Source organism: Hemiscyllium ocellatum, chromosome 1 (genome assembly GCF_020745735.1).
Source record: "Hemiscyllium ocellatum isolate sHemOce1 chromosome 1, sHemOce1.pat.X.cur, whole genome shotgun sequence".
Lineage (NCBI taxonomy): Eukaryota > Metazoa > Chordata > Chondrichthyes > Orectolobiformes > Hemiscylliidae > Hemiscyllium > Hemiscyllium ocellatum.
This window is the reverse complement of record NC_083401.1, coordinates 127,636,017-127,657,756: the sequence shown is the minus strand read 5'-3', so window position 1 is coordinate 127,657,756 and position 21,740 is coordinate 127,636,017. Positions and strand designations below refer to the sequence as shown.

The window sequence follows — 21,740 nt, the reverse complement described above, 5'->3', positions numbered from 1 at the left end:
TTGTAGCAGAACAATTGTTAGATCTTGTAAATAAGAAAATGACCCATTTGTGCCTACCTTCTGGCTCTTAACGAGAATTAGATTAGATTAGATTCCCTACAGTGTGGAAACAGGCCCTTCGGCCCACCCAGCCCACACCGATGCTCCGAAGAGCAACCCACCCAGACCCATTTCCCCTCTGACTAATGCACCTAACACTATGGGCAATTTAGAATGGCCAATTCACCTAAGCTGCACATCTTTGGATTGTGGAGGAAACGAGCACCAGGAGGAAACCCACGCAGACACGGGCAGAATGTGCAAGCTCCACACGGACAGTCGCCTGAGGCTGGAATCAAACCTGGGACCCTAGTTCTGTGAGGCAGCAGTGCTAACCACTGAGCCACCGTGCCATCAACGTTTTATCTATTCCAGTATGTTACCTCTTACGCTGTGAACTTTTATTTCTTGCACTAGTCTTTGAGATGCCACCTTCTGGAAATCTACTAGAAGATGACGAGTTGTGTATCGAATGTCCTGTCAGTTACTTTTCGAAGGAGCTGGCTGCATGTCAACAAAAATATTAAATGGTTGAGACTCTGATGATGAATCTTAAATCGGCACTATATCATTTTGAAGTAAGCATCACTATCAATGTGAAAGAAGCTGTTATTTAAATGGGCCAAAACCTTTTTTTTTAAAATTAGTTTTCCAAAGGTATAACTTGAAAATTTTCTTGAGCCTTAAAAAGAATATTACAGTGGATACTTTATCGAAAATACATATGAAGAAGATGGAATGCTGTGATGTCCATGGACTTATTTAAGAATTATAGTTGCTAGGTAACTCATTGTATGTTTAATATCAACAGAACAAGTTTTAATTTGACACAGTAAGAATCTCAAGAAAATTTTTGATGGGTAATAAAAACGCCTCTTAAAGGCAGTTCCACGAATTCTTTTGGGTGGGGGAAGAGGGTCTGATGTAAGTTGTGTGACTTATATAGCTTAATATATTTATTCTTGAGTTTGGATTTTGAGCTGGTGGCATGTGGGTTTTGTCTGTGTGTATGAAGTGATTTAACAATTTTTCAGAATTTCTGAAGCCCATGGTTTTAAATCAGTATGTGACAAGACAGCATGTGAGTCAGGCCCTCCTGGAGTGATAATATGAATTGGTTTGAATGAAGTTTATGATCAGAGAGAACAAACATGGAAAGGCCTGCTGTTGGTTTACGATAATGATGACTTGAAATTTTGCTTAGAAAAGGTCCATAGTTTGGAAAACTTTTGGGGGCAGTTTACAAAAGACTTGGCCGGAATTTGATATGAAAAAATGTTGCTTCTGGAGAAAGTAAACTGTTTAGAACTGTTAGAAAATAGGCTACCTTGGAGTGAAACACATAGGTTTAAAATTCCAGACCAGAAGTGCTTAGTTAGAAATCCAAAAGGGTTATTTGAAGCTAAGAATGTTTAAGTTTGGTTGTGTGAATACTCTTTTCATTTGTGTAATAAAACCCTGTTTTGTCATTAAGACTAAATCTGCAGTATTCTGCCATATCTTTTAGTGAAATAACACAATAATAAATTAAAGAAAACCAAAATATAATCCATCAAGGCAGATTCTAATCTGGGATCTGACTTGTCCAGAAGCAACTTCAGCTGGGATTGTAACACTAATTGCTTGGAAAAATAATTAATCAAAGAATTAAGAATTAATAAACTGCAGATGTGTTTACTGGGAATCAGTTCCACATACATATTGCTCCTATATAGGGGGAAAGAAAATCTCTCAATTTCTAATGAGGTGGTTGATATTGCACACATTCTCTAGATCTGATTCTGAACGATTATTATTTGCAAGGCAGAGGCTGTACTTATTTGATAGTTGTCTGCTATTTATGGTCATTGCAATTGATATTTGCTGTTATGATCATTTTTCAGTTCAAGTCTTTGCTCCACAAACCCTCAGGCACATCATGACCAAAGACAACCTTTGTCCACACGATAATTCATAAATCTAATTTCAACTGCAAGATATTTGTTGTGAGAATCATCCGCAGAAAATCTCTAATTCTTGTCCCCATCACAGCAGGAATTAATTACGCATAATACAGGCATGTGAGTTCACAGAGGTCACAGGCTGTTACAGGGGCTAAGGGTCATGGCTGTAAAAAGTTATTAATGATATTCTGGGATATAACACAGCGATCAATGAGGCATTGATAATTGTACAATGTTGGTAAGTGAACATACAGCCACTCACACACAAATGTATAAACAAGTATGTTGGCATCCTAAAGTCTCTCAATAAAATAAATGTAAATTTCGTAACACAAATAAATGCAGCAATTATATGTCTAATGTAATGAGACAAAAATATTCTGAACATAAATTGCCGTAACAGTAATCTATATAAATGATTTGGATGAGAATTTAGGAGGTATGGTTAGTAAGTTTGCGGATGGACAGTGAAGAAGGTTATCTAAGGTCAATTAGGCCAATGGGCTGAGGAGTGGCAGATGGATTTAATTTGCATAAAAGTGAGGTATTGTATTTTGGTAGAACAAACATGGGCAGGACTAATACAGTTAATGTTAGGGCCCAGGGTAGTGTTGTCAACAGGGAGACTAGAGATGCAAGCACATTGATCTTTGAAAGTTTTGTCACAGGTACACAAGGTGGTTAAGATGACATTCAACACGCTTGCCTTCATTGCTCAGACCACTGAGATAGGAGTTGGAACATCATGTTGAGATTGTACAGGAGATTGGTGAGGCCACTTTTGGGGTGCTGTGTACAGTTCTGGTTGTCCTGCTACACGAATGATATTATTAAATTGGTGAGGTTTCAGAAAAGACTTAACAGGATGTTGCTGGGTCTGGATGGTTTGAGTTATAAGGACAGACTGAATAGGCTGGGACTTTTTTCACTGGAGCACAGGAGGTTGAGGGGTGACCTGAGAGGTTTATTAAATTATGAATGGCAGAGATAACGTGAATAGCAACTGTCTTTTCCCTAGGGTAGGGGAGTTCAAAACTAGAAGGCATATTTTTAAAGTGAGAGGAGAGAGATTCAAAAGGGATCTGAGAGATAATGTTTTCACACAAACCATGGTTTGTACGTGGAATGAATGGCCAAAGGAAGTGGTAGGTGCAGGTACAATTATTTAAAAGGCATTTGGATGGGAATATGAACAGGAAAGGTTTAGAGGAATACGGGCCAAATGCAGGCAAGTGGGACTAGTTTGATTTGGGGAACTTTTCGGCATGGCAAAGTTGGAACAAAGAGTCTATTTCCATGCTGCATGACTCTATGACCTTTATTCTGAGGTAGACAGAATTCCTGGAGAATGATACAACTGGGTGACAACATTGGTGCTTGCTAGGTGGTAGATGGGGGTAAGTGGTTTGAGGTTGTATAGTCACAGATACTCAAAGGATAAAGTATCAAAATCAGAAATGAGCTGCTGTGGTTTGCCATATACTCTGCACCTTTAGTATGGATTTTAAAATCATAGGAACCCAAGAACAGGAGCAGGTCATTCAACTCCTTGAGCCTGCTCAGTTCCAATCTCTCAGTCTTCAGTCAATGTGCTCATAGTGCCAGGTCAACACTGAAGTCCACTACAACAAGTACATGTGAAGAATTGGGAAATCTTGTTTCAACTATGCAGGGTGTTGGTGAGACCGTACTTGGGATACTTTGTACAGTTGGATCCCTGTATTTGAAAAAGGATTTATTGGCATTGAAGGCAGTTAAAAAAGGAGGTTCATTAGGCTGAAGGGGAGGGCTGACATATCAAGAATTGCAAAATAATTTAGGCCTTTATTCATTGGCGTTTAGGTGAATGACGTGTGGCCTCATTAAAATGTGTAAGACTTTGAGGCAGTTTGACAGGGTGAAAGTTGAGAAAATGTTTCCACTACTGGGGAAGTCCCAAACTATGGGATATCATTACATAATTAGGGGAGGCATGTTTAAAAGAATGTAAAAGACTTTCTTCTTGCAGATGGTAAGATGATAATGTCACCAGAGGCTGCTTTTTCACTGGAGTAAGGAAACTGGTGGTGAGTTTAACCTGAGGGTCACCACACCTCAGGCAAGAGTTGAGAAATTAGGACCTTCATAGTGAGATCAGCCAATGCGGGAATTGAACTAACACTGTTGGTCTTGCTCTGTTGCTGTCCAGCCAACTCAGCTAACCATGAACATCAGAAGGCCTTCAACCCAGAGAGTTGTGGAGACTAAAACAGAAGTTGCTGGAAAAGCTCAGCAGGTCTGGCTGCATCTGTGAAGAGAAATCAGAGTTAACGTTTTAAGTCTGAACTAATTCTGAGGAAGGGTAGCCAGGTCGGAAATGTTAACTCGGATTTCTCTCCACAGAAGCTGTCAGACTTACTGAGCTTTTCCAGCAACTTTTACTTTTGTTTCTGATGTACAGTATCTGCAGTTCTTTCAGTTTGTAGTTGTGGAGACTAGATCACTGAAAGAATTTAAAGAGGATGTTTGCAATATCGAGGAGATAAGGGCTGAGCACTGGCACAAAATAAAAGAGTTGAGGCCCGGGGCGGATCAGTCATGATCTTATGGAATGGCAAGGGGTTGAATGGCCTACTCCTGCCCTATGTTCTTACATTCACCACAGGAATCCTACTGATGTCTGAAAGTGGAACAGCATACCCGACAAACAGCATTCCTGCAGTTTGTTTCTTCAGCACAAATACGTGGCAGCAGCACCTGGAACAAGAAGTCAATGCTCCATATGGATCCTTGGAGGGCTGCATTACGTTTGGAAGCAAATGTTCTCCAAACGTAAAGACCAAATGGTACGTAGAAAGAATGTGGGATATCCACCAACCCTCAGACATGAAGAGCACACTTACTTCCATCGGTTTTGTTAGATAATCATTAGCCCAAGCACTCACGGGCCCACTCCACTTCAAGCCAAAAATAGAGGGAAACATGTAAAGACATGGAGGCAGACAGTGCTCACTAGATACACATTTTGAAGAACTCCTTAACTGAGACTCTATCATTACCTCAAGTGCCCTCCATCCTCCTTCCACTGTCCAACATTCAATCCAACTCAGTATCATCACTACCATGGTCCAGATTAAAGCTGAAAAGCCATTTGATAGCTGACAGGAGCTGATGGAATCCTTGCTGAAATCGTGAATCACAGTGGAGATACACTCCAGACATAGCTGCACAACTGTAAGAAGCAGAGTGCATGCTGGATACAAGAAGCAAACATATCCATTTTTAATAACTACAGAGGAATCTCCCTGCTGTCTTCCACAGGGAAGATCTTTGCAAAAATTCTTCTCAATCATCCCCTTCCAATGGCTGAGGAACTCCTTTCAGAGTCACTGTTCAGTTTTTGCCATTCATGAGCCACAGACATAATCTTCACTATGAGGCAAATCCAATAACTGCAACTAGCAGCAGTAACTGCTGTACAGAGTTTGTAAACTTCTCAAATGCCTTTGACTCTTTTAATCATTGAAAGCTCAAAGACCATCTCCCAAATTAGGATGCTCTCAGGAATGTGTCACCATCCTCCATAATGGTGCGTAGGCTGTGATCCACATCAACAGAACCACCCTGACCCTACCTCAGTATGAAGTGGGGTTAAGCAAAGCTATAACATTGTATCAATTCTCTTCTTGGTTTTCTTCACTGCAATGCTGCACCTTCCCTCCAGCAGGTTATCCACAGGCAGGAGATAATTTACAGAGCAGATGGAAAACTAGTTGACTGACACTGCCTACAATCTAAAACTAAAATCCTCCAACCTCAGTCACAGAGATTGTTGATACCTTCTCTGAGGCAGCTGAGAAAATGGGCCTCTCACCAAACATGCACAAAACTAAGGTCTTATCATATATTTTATTGTTTATTATAATCTGTTAATATTCATTTATAAAAGTATAACTTGCTCTTCTTCAAATTAGTCTCAGGGTTTTTAATAGTTATCTGAACAAGTTGAAGAGAGCATTTTGTTTCAACAAAGGATGATATCTCCAACAGTACAGCACTCACTGAGAACGATATTGAATGGCCAGTCTTGAGAATGTGCTCTGGTCTGAGCCAGAGGTGGCAGTGTCACTAGTTGTATTTGTTCTGTAAGACAACACTGCAAGTAAATTATAGAAGTTATCAACATCCAAATAAAACATATCTCTGTTGAATTAGCCACAGAAAGGAAAGGCTGGTAGGTATAGGGTATGCTGGATGACTAAAGAAATTGAGGGTTTGGTTAAGAAAAAGAAGGAAGCATATGTCAGGTACCGACAGGATAGATCGAGTGAATCCTTAGAAGAGTATATAGGAAGTAGGAGTATACTTAAGAGGGAAATCAGGAGGGCAAAAAGGGGACATGAAATAGCTTTGGCAAATAGAATTAAGGAAAATCCAAAGGGTTTTGACAAATACATTAGAGACAAAAGAGTAACTAGGGAGAGAATAGGGCCCCTCAAAGATCAGCAAGGCGGCCTTTGTGTGGAGCCGCAGAAAAAGGGGGAGATACTAAATGAGTATTTTGCATCAGTATTTACTGGAAAAGGATATGGAAGATATAGAATGTAGGGAAACAGATGGTGACACCTTGCAAAATGTCCATATTATGGAGGAGGAAGTGCTAGATGTCTTGAAACACATAAAGGTGGATTAATCCCCAGGAGGAGCTGGCCAAAGTTCAATGGTGCAATACCTTAGCAGGGATGACAGTGGAGTAACAATGGCAGATATTTCTGGGTATAATGCAGAAGATGCAGGATCAGTTCATTCCAAAAAGGAAGAAAGATCCTATGAGGAGGCAGTGTTGGCTGTGGCTGACGAGGGAATTTAAGAAACATATAAAGTCAAAACATAGCAAAGATGAGTGGGAAAATGGAGGACTGGGAAGCTTTTAAAGAACAACAGAGGATTACTAAGAAGGAAATACGCAGAGAAAAAATGAGGTACGAAGGTAAACTGGCCAAAAATATAAAGGAGGATAGTAAAAGCTTTTTTAGGTATGTGAAAGGGTTAAAACTAAAATTGGGCCCTTGAAGACAGAAACAGGGGAATATATTATGGGGAACAAAGAGATGGCAGAAGAGTTGAATTGGTACTTCAGATCTGTGCTCACTGGGGAAGACACAAGCAATCTCACAGAGGTAACAGTGGCTGAAGGACCTGAACTGAAGGGAATTTATATTTGCCAAGAATTGGTGTTGGAGAGACTGTTAGGTCTGAAGGTTGATAAGTCCCCGGGGCCTGATGGTCTACATCCCAGGGTACTGAAGGAGGTGGCTCTAGAAATCGTGGATGCGTTGGTGATTATTTTCCAGAGTTCGATAGATTCGGGATCAGTTCCTGCGGATTGGAGGGTGGCTAATGTTGTACCACTTTTTAAGAAAGGAGGGAGAGAGAAAGCAGGGAATTATAGACCAGTTAGTCTGACCACAGTGATGGGAAAGATGCTGGAGTCAATTATAAAGGATGAAATTACAACACATCTGGATAGCAGTAACAGGATAGGTCAGAGTCAGCATGGATTTATGAAGGGGAAATCATACTTGACTAATCTTCTTGAACCTTTTGAGGATGTAACTCTGAAGGTGGACAAGGGAGATCCAGTGGATGTAGTGTATCTGGACTTTCAGAAAGCTTTTGATAAAGTCCCACATAGGAGGTTAGTGAGCAAAATTAGGGTGCATGGTATTAGGGGCAAAGTACTAACTTGGATTGAAAATTGGTTGGCTGACAGGAAACAAAGAGTAGTGATAAACGGCTCCCTTTCGGAATGGCAGGAGGTGACCAGTGGGGTACCGTAGGGATCAGTGCTGGGACTGCAGCTTTTTACAATATATATTAATGATATAGAAGATGGTATTAATAGTAACATTAGCAAATTTGCTGATGATACAAAGCTAGGTGGCAGGGTGAAATGTGAGGAGGATGTTAGGAGATTATAGTGTGACCTGGACAAGTTAGGTGAATGGACAGATGCATGGCAGATGCAGTTTAATGTGGATAAATGTATGGTTATCCACTTTCGTGGCAAGAACAGGAAGGCAGATTACTACCTAAATGGAGTCAAGTTAGGTGAAGGGGCAGTACAACAAGATCTAGGTGTTCTTGTACACCAGTCGATGAAAGCAAGCACGCAGGTACAGCAGGTAGTGAAGAAAGCTAATAGCATGCTGATCTTCATAACAAGAGGGATTGAGTATAGAAGCAAAGAGGTTCTTCTGCAGCTGTACAGGGCCCTGGTGAGACAACATCTGGAATATTGTGTGCAGTTCTGGTCTCCAAATTTGAGGAAAGACATTCTGGCTATTGAGGGAGTGCAGCATAGGTTCATGAGGTCAATTCCTGGAATGGCGGGACTATCTTATGGTGAAAGATTGGAGTGACTGGCTTGTATACCCTTGAGTTTAGAAGACTGAGAGGTGATATGATTGAGACGTATAAGATTACTGAAGGATTGGACACTCTGGAGGCAGGAAACATGTTTCCGCTGATGGGTGAGTCCCGAACCAGAGGACACAGCTTAAAAATAAGAGGTAGGCCATTTAGGACAGAGATTAGGAGAAACCTCTTCACCCAGAAAGTGGTAGGTGTATGAAGGCAGTGGAGGCCCAGTCTCTGGATTCATTTAAGAAAGAGTTGGATAGAGTTCTCAAGGATAGTGGAATCAAGGGTTATGGAGATAAGGCAGGAACAGGATACTGATTGAGGATGATCAGCCATGAATATAATGAATGGTGGTGCAGGCTCAAAGGGCAGAATGGCCTACTCCTGCACCTATTGTCTATTATCTATTGATCTGATCAAGTGTACCCTAGAACTCTGTGGGAAGCTAGGGAAGTGATTGCTGGGCCTCTCACTGAGATATTTATGTCATCGATAGTCACAGGTGAGGTGCTGGAAGACTGGAGGTTGGCTAACGTAAGGCATTCGACAAGGTTCCCCATGGGAGGCTGATTAGCAAGGTTAGATCTCATGGAATACAGGAAGAACTAGCCATTTGGATACAGAACTGGCTCAAAGGTAGAAGACAGTGGCTAGTGGTGGAGGGTTCTTTTTCAGACTGGAGGCCTGTGACCAGTGGAGTGCCACAAGGATCGGTGCTGGGTCCTCTATTTTTTGTCAATTACATAAATGATTTGGATGCGAGCATAAGAGGTACAGTTAGTAAGTTTGCAAATGACACCAAAATTGGAGGTGCAGTGGACAGCAAAGAGGGTTACCTCAGATTACAACAGGATCTGGACCAGTTGGGCCAATGGGCTGAGAAGTGGCAGATGGAGTTTAATTTAGATAAATGCGAGGTGCTGCACTTTGGGAAAGCAAATCTTAGCAGGACTTATACACTTAATGTGTTGCGGGAAAAGCGCAGCAGGTCAGACAGCATCCAAGGAGCAGGAGAATCGACGTTTCGTGCATGAGCCCTTCTTCAGGCTCATGCCCGAAACGTCGATTCTCATGCTCCTTGGATGCTGCCTGACCTGCTGCGCTTTTCCAGCAACACATTTTCAGCTCTGATCTCCAGCATCTGCAGTCCTCACTTTATCCTCCTTATATATTTAATGGTAAGGTCCTAGGGAGTGTTGCTGAACAAAGAGACATTGGAGTGCAGGTTCACAGCTCCTTGAAAGTAGAGTTGCAGATAGATAGGATAGTGAAGAAGGTGTTTGGTATGCTTTCTTGTATTGGTCAAAGCATTGAGTACAGGAGTTGGGGGGTCATGTTGCGGCTGTACAGGACATTGGTCAGGCCACTGTTGGAATATTGGGTGCAATTCTGGTTTCCTTCCTATCAGAAAGATGTTGTGAAACTTAAAAGGACTGAGGGGAGACCTTATAGAGGTTTACAAAATTATGAGGGGCATGGATAGGGTAAGTAGACAAAGTCTTTTCCCTGGGGTTGGGGAGTCCAGAACTAGAGGGCATAGGTTTAGGGTGAGAAGGGAAAGATATAAAAGAGACCTAAGAGGCAACGTTTTCACACAGAGGGTGGTGTGTGTGTGGAATGAACCACCAGAGGATGTGGTGGAGGCTGGTACAATTGTAACATTTAAAAGGCATTTGGATGGGTATATGAATAGGAAGGGTTTGGAGGGATATGGGCCGGGTGCTGACAGATGGGACTAGATTGTGTTGGATATCTGGTCGGCATGGACGGGTTGGACCCGAAGGGTCTGTTTCTGTGCTGTACATCTCTATGACTCTATGACATGATCTTCACTGTGAGGCAAATCCAAAAATTGTAGCCAGCAGCAGCCACTGCCGTAGAGGTTGTAAACTTCTCAAATGCCTTTGACTCCTTCAGTCATTGAAAGCTAAATAATAAAAACATTGTGGGAAGGTTACTGAGGTGCAGCGATAGAGACCCTCCCTCTGAGCCAGGAGTTCCACCTGCTCCAGAGTTGTGCAATAACATCCCTGTACAGGTTGATTGAAGTAACTGCACAGAGGCCAATATCCCGTAACCAAGTGACCCTTTAATGTGTACAGTACATTGGCTGTAACCAGTTAGCTCAGAGTCAGTCTTTGAAGTAAACTGTCTCTCCCGCTGAGAGGAAGCTTGTGGCCGGTGTTGCTGCTCCTGCTGCCATTTCAAATATGCAAACACTTTGTGGGGTTTCTCCACTTAGCTAATGAAAGGGGCTGGGAAACGTGTTTTATTGCTACAGTTAAGGTGTATGTTCAGGAGAACCCCTTCAAAAATACACCTCTATGTCAGAGATTTCTCTCTTTTAGCAGGTTTGATCTGAAAGAGTGAGATTCAAGGTGAAATGGATATGAAAAGTTGTTATTCATTAGTGGTTATACACCTAGCAGCCTCTGGGTGTTATAGGGATGGAGCGCAAAAGCAAAAGAGCTAAAATATTACTAATGCATCTGTGAAGACCTGCTGTGTCATGCCCAAGAGTGGTTTCGTATACTGCACTCAGTCCACTGAGCACTCAACCACCTTCATTAAAAACAGCCTGTCCTTCCAAGAACAATTGTAATACTATATGTTCAGTTAATAAATGTCACCTGTACCTGCTCTTTTAGATTATATTGATGTCTTTTAGAAGTGAAGTATTAACTATATCCAGCAGCAGATAATGGACTAACTTAACCCTGTCAGCATTAGATATCTATCTACAACTTTAAAAAAACTCAGGACCCACAGCCTTGGGTTTTTGTTCCACCTGTTGAAGAGGATTTTGACATTGTCTCAATTTGAAGAAATGGGGTGATTTTATTGTTATAAATGGACGGCCTTCAATTCCAAAGGTTCAACAGAGTGCCTTTGCCCCTTGAGTACCTGAGGACAGTGAAAGCATTCATGATAAGGCTGAAGCATTCACAATAATGATCCATCTTTGCCTCTTCCAATGGGCTTCAGCATCACTGATACCAGTCTTCAGCCAATTCAATTCATTACGTCTGATATCAAGAAACAGTTGGAGGCGCTGGTAACTGCACAGGTGATGGGCCCTGACAACATTCCCGCAATAGTACTGAAGATTTGTGCTCCAGAACCTTGCCGCCCTCCTAGCCAAGCTGTTCCAGTACAGTAACAACAGTGGCATCTATCCAACAATATGGAAAGTTGCCCAGATATGTCCCTTATATAAAAGGCAGGTCAAATCCAACCTGGCCAATTACTGCCCCATCAATCTACTCTGGATCGTCAGTAAAGTGATGAAAGCTGTCAACAACAATGATATCAAGCAGCACCTGCTCAGCAATAACCTGCTCAGTGATGCTCTGCTTGGGTTCCTCCAGGGTCACTCAGCTCCTGACCTCATTACGGCCTTGGTTCAAACATGGACAATAGCGCTGAATTCCAGAGGTCAGGTGAGAGTGACAGCCCTTGACACCAAGGCTGCATTTGACTGAGTGTGGCATCAAGGAGCCAAGGCAAAACTGGAATCAATGGGTATTAGGGCAAATCTTTCTGCTGTGGGAGTTATACCTGGCACATAGGAAGATGGTTGTTGTTGGAGGTCAGTCATCTGAACTTCAGGAATCTCTGCAGGAGTTCCTCTGGGTAGTGTCCTGGGCCCAACCATCATCAGCTGCTTCATCAATGTCCTTCCCTCCATCATAAAGGTCAGAAATGGGGATGGTTGCCAATGATGGCACAATGTTCAGCACCATGTGGAACTCTTCAGGTACTGAAACAGTCCATGTTCAAATACAACAAAGACTGGGCAACCTCTAGGCTTCAACTGACAAGTGGTAAGTAACATTTATGCCACACAAATGACAGTCAATCACCATCGCTCTACATTTAATAGCATTACCATCACTGAATACCCCATTATCAGTCTCCTGAGAGCTATATTTGACTAGAAACTCAACTGGACTTCCTGTTTAAATACAGTGGCTACAAGCTAATCCAGAAAATTATAGCCCCGTAAGCCTTACCTCAGTGTTTGGGAAATTATTAGAGGAGATTATTAAGAACTGGACTTACTTATATTTGGAAAAGAATAGATTTATTAGAGGGTGGGGGGGGGGAAGGAAGTCTAGTCTCACAAATATGCTTGAGTTTTTTGAGCAAGTGATGAAGGTAATTGATTATGACAAGGCAGTGGATGTAGTCTACATGGACTTCAGTAAAGTATTTGACAAGGCCTCTCATGCTAGGCTGGTCCAGAAGATTAAGTGAGATGGGATCCACAGTGAGTGGGTAAGTTGGAATCAAAATTGACTTGGTCAGAGAACAGAAGGTAATTCCGTACGGGTGCTTTTCTAACCGGAGGTCTGTGACCAGTAATATTCCACAAAGAACACTAATATTTTTTAATAGGTATAAATGATTTGGATGAAAATCTATATAGTATGATCAACTGGTTTGCAGACAATACAAAAATTGGTGGAATTGTACATAATGAGGACGGTTGTCAAGAGTTACAGCAGGATATAGATCTGTTGGAAAGTTGGGCAGAGAAATAGCAGATAGAGTTTAATCCAGCCAAGCGTATGCATTTTGGGAGGTCAAATACAAAAGGGAAGTGCACAGCAAATGGCAGGACCCTTGATATACTGAGGGAGGTAGGCTACAAGTTCATAGCACCCTGGAAGTAGCAACACAATGGTGGTAAAGAAGGAGTGCCTCCATCAACTGGGGCAATGAGTATAAAAGTTGACGAGTCATATTTCAGCTGCATAAAACTTTAGTTAGGCCACATTTGGAATACTGTGAATGGCTCTGGTCACTGTACCACAGAAAGCTTGTGAAGGCTTTGGAAAGGGTGCAATAAGAGGTTCACGAGGATTTTCCCTGGATTGGAGTGTATTAGCTATAAGGAGAAGTTGGATTGTTTTCACCAGAAAGTCAGAGGCTGAGGGGCAACCTAATAGAAGTATATACAATTACGAGAAGCATGGATCAAGTGAATAGTTGGATTATCTTTCCCAGGGTGGAAATGTTAAATAGTAGGGTCCATAGTTTTAAGATGAGAGGGGTAAAGTTTAAAGGAGACATTTGAGGCAGCTTTTAAAAAATACACAGAAGGTGTTTGATGCCTAGAACATGCTATGAGGGGAAGTAGTACGATCATACACTAGTAATGTTTAAAAGGCATTTAGACAGACAAATCAACGGGCAGGGAATAGAGGGATATGACTCATGTGCAGCCAGATGGGATTAGTTTGGAATGGAATCATGGTTGGCACAGACACGGTGGGCTGAAGGGCCTGTTCCTGTGCTGTACTGTTGTATGTTCTAAGAAGAGATCATAGGTTAGGAATACTGTCATGAATAATTCACCTCCAGACTCCCCAAAGCCTGTCCAGCATCTTCAAGGCCCAAGTCAGAAGTGTGATGGAATACTATCTACCTGCCTGGATGGATGCAGCTCCAGCAACACTCAAGACGCTTGACACCATCCAGGACAAAGCAACCCGCTTGATTGGCAGTACATCCACAAGCATCCACTCTCTTTAACACAAATGATCTATAGCAGCAGTGTGTACTGTCCTGCAGATGCACTGCAGAAATTCAAAGATCCTCAGACAGCACTTTCCAAACTCATGACCACTTCCATCTAGAAAGACAAGGGCATCAAATTTATGGGGAGAAAGTGAGGACTGCAGATGCTGGAGATCAGAGCTGGAAATGTGGTGCTGGAAAAGCGCAGCAGGTCAGGCAGCATCCAAGGAGCAGGAGATTCGACGTTTCGGGCATAAGCCCTTCATCAGGAATGAGGAAAGTGTGTCCAGCAGGCTAAGATAAAAGGTAGGGAGGAGGGACTTGGGGGAGGGGCGATGGAGATGCGATAGGTGGAAGGAGGTCAAGGTGAGGGTGATAGGCCGGAGTGGGGTGGGGGAGGAGAGGTCAGGAAGAAGATTGCAGGTTAGGAAGGTGGTGCTGAGTTCGAGGGATTCGACTGAGACAAGGTGGGGGGGAGGGGAGACTGAGACAATGTGGGGGGAGGGGAAATGCAAAACTTGCGCCCATACCTCCTCCCTTACTTCTCTCCAAGGCCCCAAGGGATCCTTCCATATCCGCCACAAATTCACATGCACCTCCACACACATCATCTATTGCATCCACTGCACCCGATGTGGCCTCCTCTATATTGGGGAGACAGGCTGCCTACTTGCGGAACGGTTCAGAGAACTCCTCTGGGACACCTGGACCAACCAACCCAACCACCCCGTAGCTCAACACTTTAACTCCCCCTCCCACTCCACCAAGGACATGCAGATCCTTGGACTCCTCCATCGCCAGACCATAACAACACGACGGTTGGAGGAAGAGCGCCTCATGTTCCGCCTGGGAACCCTCCAGCCACAAGGGATGAACTCAGATTTCTCCAGTTTCCTCATTTCCCCTCCCCCCACCTTGTCTCAGTCGAATCCCTCGAACTCAGCACCACCTTCCTAACCTGCAATCTTCTTCCTGACCTCTCCTCCCCCACCCCACTCCGGCCTATCACCCTCACCATGACCTCCTTCTACCTATCACATCTCCATCGCCCCTCCCCCAAGTCCCTCCTCCCTACCTTTTATCTTAGCCTGCTGGACACACTTTCCTCATTCCTGATGAAGGGCTTATGCCCGAAACGTCGAAATTTCCTGTTCCTTGGATGCTGCCTGACCTGCTGCGCTTTTCCAGCAACACATTTCCAGCAACAAATTTATGGGAACACCACAACTTGAATGTTCCCCTCCAAGTCACTCACCACCCTGCCTTGGAATATATTGCCATTCTTTCACTGTTGCTGTGTCAAATTCCTGGAATTCCCTCCCTAATGGCATATGGGTCAAGCTACAGCATGTAGTCTACAACGGTTCAAGAAAGTAGTTCACCAGGGATAACTACGGATGGGCAATAAATACTGGCCGAGCCAACAATGCCCATGGCAAATGAATAAACATTTTTAAAAACTTGTAACTTATATGTCTGCAAAAATCTGAGCACATCTTTGAACACATCCACAAACTAAACTGTAATATGCAGATCCCATGTAGATGGCATTTTGACACTTTCTGGCCACACCTTCCTAGTTTTGATTGACCTGATTTGGAGTCAGGGTGTGGAACTTGACATGGTGACATACAATGAATGATAGCAAGTCCATTTTGTGTTCCCTCGGTATATTTCTGATGAAGAGCTATTAGGGATGCTATCCTCACCAATGTCCCCTTCTAGTTCTCTTCTTAGAATGATTTAATACTGTTAGCTACAAATGGCACAATACAGGGACAGATATGTAACATTTTTACAACTGAGCTTCCAGTATTCAATGCTTCCCTATGGCTGCTCCTGAGGTGAGGCGAGAAACTTCCTCATATGAAACGATCCTGGCACACATTAGAAGTACCTGAGTATACTGACATGGATGGGGTCAGTTGGCTAGATGGCTGGTTTACAATACAGTTTGGGGTTAATTCCTGCATTAGCTGAAGATACCACGAAGGACTTTGCTGCTCAATGTTAGCCCTCGTCTGAGGTAGGTAAACCATCATCAACATTCGCTCACTGGTGAGAGGGCAGTTATATGGTCCAGTAGGAGAACAATGGTGGCTTTACCTTTTACTGACAAAGAAAAATCGATATTTTCTTCTTACTTTATTGGTGAATTCTGAGAGAATCATTTTTGCAACCTTCCTCTGAGTTGTAATATCCTTGCACCAGTCATGATCTTCACAAGTACATATCATTTCCCTATAATCAAGGTATTGAGTTGCTAATCTAAACAAAGTTTATTATGACTGGTCTAGTTTGTGGTCTAATGAGATTTACGTAAAATCATGATGATCCAACTGAATACATGACATAAGAAAGAAAGACGACGGCAGTCTTTTTAAACATGTGAAGCGAGAGGTCTTGGACACCACATAAGAGAGCTGTATTTGATAACCTACAGATTTAAATTCAAGTTTTCACTTTGTCATGGAATTACAGCTATGCAGAATGATTTATTGAGATTTGTTTGAAATTTTCTAGGAGGCTGCCTGTTCACTTCCAGCTCAGTGATCAATTTTTGTGAATCATGCTATATTTCATCGCTACTCATTCTCCAGTCTGTCTGCTTTTGATCTATACAGGGAGTTAGGAATTGTTGGCTAGAATCACATTCTGAAGTCACAGGTCTCATAATTTTATAACATATGGTAGACATGTTTTGGCTATACCTCACCTGAATCCAGAGAAAACAGCACAGACATTTTTTACTATTCCTTTCCTTTCATTTGTGGAAAAAAATATGATTTGGTTTGCTAGCAATCTCCTGAATTTTACAGTCAGAAGGAACCACAGGCTCTGTACTTGGATTAGAGTAAGCATAGAAAGATTTAAATGGTTTCATAAGTCTTATGTAACCTCTTCACAGTTGGTCCTGTAAAGGTCCATCAGTAAATTTGAATAACTTATTTAAAATCACAGGAAGTATATTTTGGTCAAAATGTATCAGAAGTAAAACAATATTTCTCAAAACACAGTCACAGAGAAGTTCTCACATGTGTACCTGTTACAAAAGACTATAACTTAGTTGTTATAAAAAACAAAACGTTGTGCTGTTTCTCTAGATAAAGCAAGTGAATAATAATTATTCTCTGACAAAACTGCAAAGAGTAATGTTATTAAATTAATATGGTCACCCCATTATATACAACTGATAACAGGATAACTATAAACAAATCACATTGGCATTTACGTTATGACTTGTCAAGAATAGCATATGCACACTAAACAAACTTGCAGTGAATTCTTTTCTTCTGCATTTTAATACCAGTGTTAACCTGTTCATTTGAACAATAGGTTGATGGTTTATTAAAGTAGTAGGCAAAAGAATTTAATAGAAATGCATGACATGTTCCTCAACAAATCATCACATGCCACAAGGCCACTGTGCTGGTTACAGCTTACATAAAGGTGTTACAATTTCCATGGGATGTTGTAAAGTTGTTGTATCTTTTGCCTTAGCACAAAACAGAACAAATGTAGGTTTACAGGTGAATGATAAGTCAAGTAAAAAAGTAAATGGTACTTTTAATAGCTGATCCAATATAAATACATCTCCTACACGCACTTATTATTCCTTGCAGACTTAAGGCACCATGTACAATTCCAAAGCCTCTACTTTAGCCTCTGCTACATACAATCTCTCACACTCCCAGTCAACTGTTCAGATATGATCACTGAAGGCTATATTAAACCTGGGATTTCCAGAGAAGTTGCGAACCAAATGGAACAGTTTAAATTGCTGGACTGGATTTTCACAAAGTCAGAAGTCACTCAATACCAGGTTATAGTCCAAAGTTTTATTTGAAATCACAAGCTAAGAGTGACATGGTGGCTCAGTAGTTAGCATGGCTGCCTCACAGCACCAGACACCAGGGCTCGATTCCAGCCTCGGACGACTGTCTACGTGGAGTTTGCACATTCTCCCAGTGTCTGCGTGGGTGTCCTCTGGGTGCTTCGGCTTCCTCCCACAATCCGAAAGATATGCAGGTGAATTGGCCAGACTGGATTATCCCATAGTGTTGGGTGCATTAGTCAGAGGTAAGTGTAGTGTAGGGCAATGTGTCCGGGTGGGTTACTACTCGGAGGGTCAGTGTGGATCTCTTGGGCCAAAGGGCCTGCTTCCATTCTGTGGGTAATCTAATCTAATCTAATCTTTCAGAGTGCTCCTCCCTCATCAGGTGAAGTACTTCATAAAGGAGCAACACTCTGAATGTTTGTGATTTCAAATGAACCTGTTGCACTATATCCTGGTGCTGTGTGATTTCTGACCTTGTCCACCCCAGTCCAACGCCAGCACCTCCATATTGTGAATCTTCCCAGCCTCTGAATGACATGGGTCAAGGAGAGACAGTTGGGAAAATATGGCAAGACTGGAAAATGAGCTTCTTGATGTCAAGAAAAATATTATCTGAATTTCCACCTAAGGTTCCAACAATGAGATAAGGACCTGGTTAGTGAGTGATGAGTCTTTCATTGCATGCAGTTATATTTCATTAGTACCTAATTTCACTTGATTTTGATGCAATGTTTTATTCCCGCACACAGTAGAGAGAAATTGGGTGGTGATCATTCCCAATAGTCTCAACATAACCGCCAGGAGAGCTTGGACAAACTTGGATTGTTTTCACTAGAGCATCAGAAACAGAGGGGTGATCTGATAGAGGTATATAAAATTACAAGAGCATGGTGGATAGTCGGAATCTTTTTCTCAGGGTCAGAATGTTAAATACTAGGGGTCATAGGCTTATGGTGAGAGGGGAAAAGTTTAAGGGAGATGTGTGAAAGAAGTTTTGTTTTACACAGGACGCAAGCTAGGAGAGGTGGCAGAAACAGACATGATAGCGATATTTAAGGGACATTCAGACAGGCACACAAACAGGTAGGGAATAGAGGCATATGGATCATGTGCAACCAGATGGGATTTGTTTAGAATGGCATCATGGTCAGCACAGACATAGTGGGCCGAAGGGTCTGTTCCCTATGCTGTACTGTCTACATTCTATGTTCTGTTGTAAAAAGTCAGAGTGAGTACCTTGAGCTCACCACTTGTTCCTCCTGGTTTTTATCTTGGACAGCAGTCCCTAACATTTCAGGTACACCCAATGGGCAGTAACTGCCTGTAGCTGTTCATGAAAGTTGACATCATGTACGCAACAAGCTTGCTATATCACCACATTGCCAATTCATTTAGAATACAGTTCTCCACTTCAATGCTGCAATTCAGGACACACCAACACCTTTCATATTCTTGGTACAACAATGATATGGAATTAAAGGATAGTTTAACACTGGCCACAAAAATCATATTCTAAAAGCCTATGGCATGAGGACTACTTGCTCTATTCAGGCCAGGATAGTTAGCTGCCTTATTATAACTGAAAAAAATATAATATCCAGGTTTAGCATAGGCAATGAAGGACCTTCCCAGTAAGAAGCAGGCCTATCTTTGTGATGTTTAGGTTAGGTGCATTAATCAGAGGAAATGTAGAGTAATAGGGGTAGGGAATGGATCTGGGTGAGTTACTCTTTGGAGGGTTGATGAGGACTTGTTAGCCAAATGGCCTGTTTGTACACTGTAGGGATTCTATGAATTAACTTACACCTTGTGAGACCGTGCTCTTTACAAATTGTCTTGCTTTCCCACATAACCAATGAATTGAGTTACTGAAGAATTTAAAAGCAAAATAACGCAGATGCTGGAAATCTGAAATAAACAGAAACTCAGTGGCTTTGGCTGCATCCTTGGAGAAAGATACAGTGTTAACATGCTGTAGAAGACGCATATTGGACTTGGAAATGCTAACTCTGCCTCTCTCTCCACAGCTTCTACAGCATTCTTAGTCTTTGAAAAACTTACCTTTCCTCCTTTGTCACCTTTTAGTCCTGGTTTCCCAAAATCACCCTGAGCAAAAAGGAAGGTGAAGAGAAACAAAGTTTATATTTAGAACACAGACTCAAAGGTATATCAATAAAAATAAACCTCATCTAAAATTGTGAGAAGAATAATAACCAGAAAAGCCATAGAAGCATAGAAAATAGAAGTAGGTGGAGGCCATTTGGCCCTTTTAGCCTGCTGTCCCATTCAATATAAACATGGCTGATCATCCAATGGAGTACCATGTTCTTGCTTTCACCACATACACTTTGATCCTTTCAGCATAAGAACGATATTTAACATCTTGAAAACATTCAACGTTTTGGCTGCAATCACTTCCTGTGGCAGAAAATTCCACAGTCTCACTATAATAATTATAATGAGGTCAGCAAGGTGGACCTTATAGAATAGGAGTTCCCTGGTCAGGGCTGTTAATCTGGTCCAAACAGGGAACCCTAGCTGACAGTTATAAACAGGAATGTCAGAGGTTCTGTCCACTCTGAGAGTGGTTCTGAGGGAGGCGGATCAGTGTCAAGGACTCTCCCCATGTAAGTAAAGAGTGATGACAAGATGCCAGCGCCTGTGAAGTAATTTCAGAAACATCTTTCCCGTATCTACCCTATCAAGTCCTATCAAACATTGGCAATGTCCTTCCAGTCAGTTTTCTCTTTTATACAAGGAAGAAACAAAGTTTGATAGATATTTCCTCTTGTTTAACATTTACATCATTATATTTATGTTTTTACCAATTGTTCAGGTTGTAAATGGACCACAGCACTATCAAAAATGTTTTGTGACAATCATGTTACTGTATTTTAATCAGTATAACATCGATACTTTATGATGTTGTTCTATGCAGACAAGTCAAATAATAAGCACAATTATTCCTGAGCGGACACGTGATGTCAACAAGAATTAACACATTAATAATACAAAGCTATATTTGAAGTCATCAAGTATTGTTCAAGTTATCTTGTAGTGTATCTAGGTGGTTATACCCTTCCCTTTGAATCAGAGGGCTGCAGATTTAAGCCACAGGCCAAAGACTTGTAACCATAAACTAACTGACACTTCAAGATAGAGTTGATAGGGTGCTGCAGTATTTGAGATGTTGGGGGAGAACCTCATTTATAGAGATCAGTAGTCATAGCTGTTAATCTTGCTTCCAGTGATATTGACACAGTCTGGATGGCACCACTGGAGATGGTGATACACAACTGAATTTCTCCACAGCTGTCTTTCAGTTGCAATGTTAAACTGTGACCCTCTATCTTGGGAGGGATGTCACAAAATGATAAGAAATGCCTAAGGTCCATCTAGTTCAACTTCGATAACCCTTGTACTCACACATGGTAAAACAATTATAGAGCTGTGGATTAATCTCGATTACCAATCCAAATTCATTATTCTCCAACACACTCATGGGCGAGGCAAAAAAAAAAATTCTCCATGGTGGAATGCTTGGGAACCAAAAATTCAGAATTGCCTGTTGCCCCAAGTGCACACTAAATCTCAAAAGTACTATAAACAGAAGAGTCAGAGATTCTGTCCACTCTGAGAGCTGGCTCTGAGGGACACAGACCAGTGTCCAGTATTATGCACATGTAATTAACAGGTGACTTGGTGAAAGGATACCGGTCTCTGTGGAGTTACCACTCTCTGGGTAGAGACATTTACTCCTTCTCTTAGTCCTAAATGGCCTACTCTGTATCCTTAGCTGTGACCCCTGGTTCCTCACTGCTTGGTCATCGGGAGCATCTTTCCTGCATTCATCTGTCAAGTCCTATTAGAATTTATAGGTTTCAGTATGGTTCTCACCTTATCACCACGTTCTCCAATCTCACCCTGACAAAAAGAAACAGCAAAAAGAAAAGAATTCTGAATAGGAACATAAGAAGCGCACAATATGCAGTAGA

At 41.9% G+C, this 21,740-nt stretch overlaps 1 protein-coding gene across 9 annotated transcripts in view; it reads right to left on the bottom strand.

The window, feature by feature from the left end:
• Positions 1–21,740, bottom strand: part of LOC132816053 (collagen alpha-1(XXV) chain) — a 653,999-nt gene that overhangs the window by 110,883 nt on the left and 521,376 nt on the right. For all 9 annotated transcript variants that reach the window (XM_060825536.1, XM_060825479.1, XM_060825472.1 and 6 more), the window contains 2 exons: positions 21,643–21,669; positions 19,807–19,851 (listed from right to left, as the gene is read on the bottom strand). In XM_060825536.1, the coding sequence (XP_060681519.1) occupies positions 19,807–19,851; positions 21,643–21,669 (72 nt within the window). The remainder of the gene's footprint in view (positions 1–19,806; positions 19,852–21,642; positions 21,670–21,740) is intronic.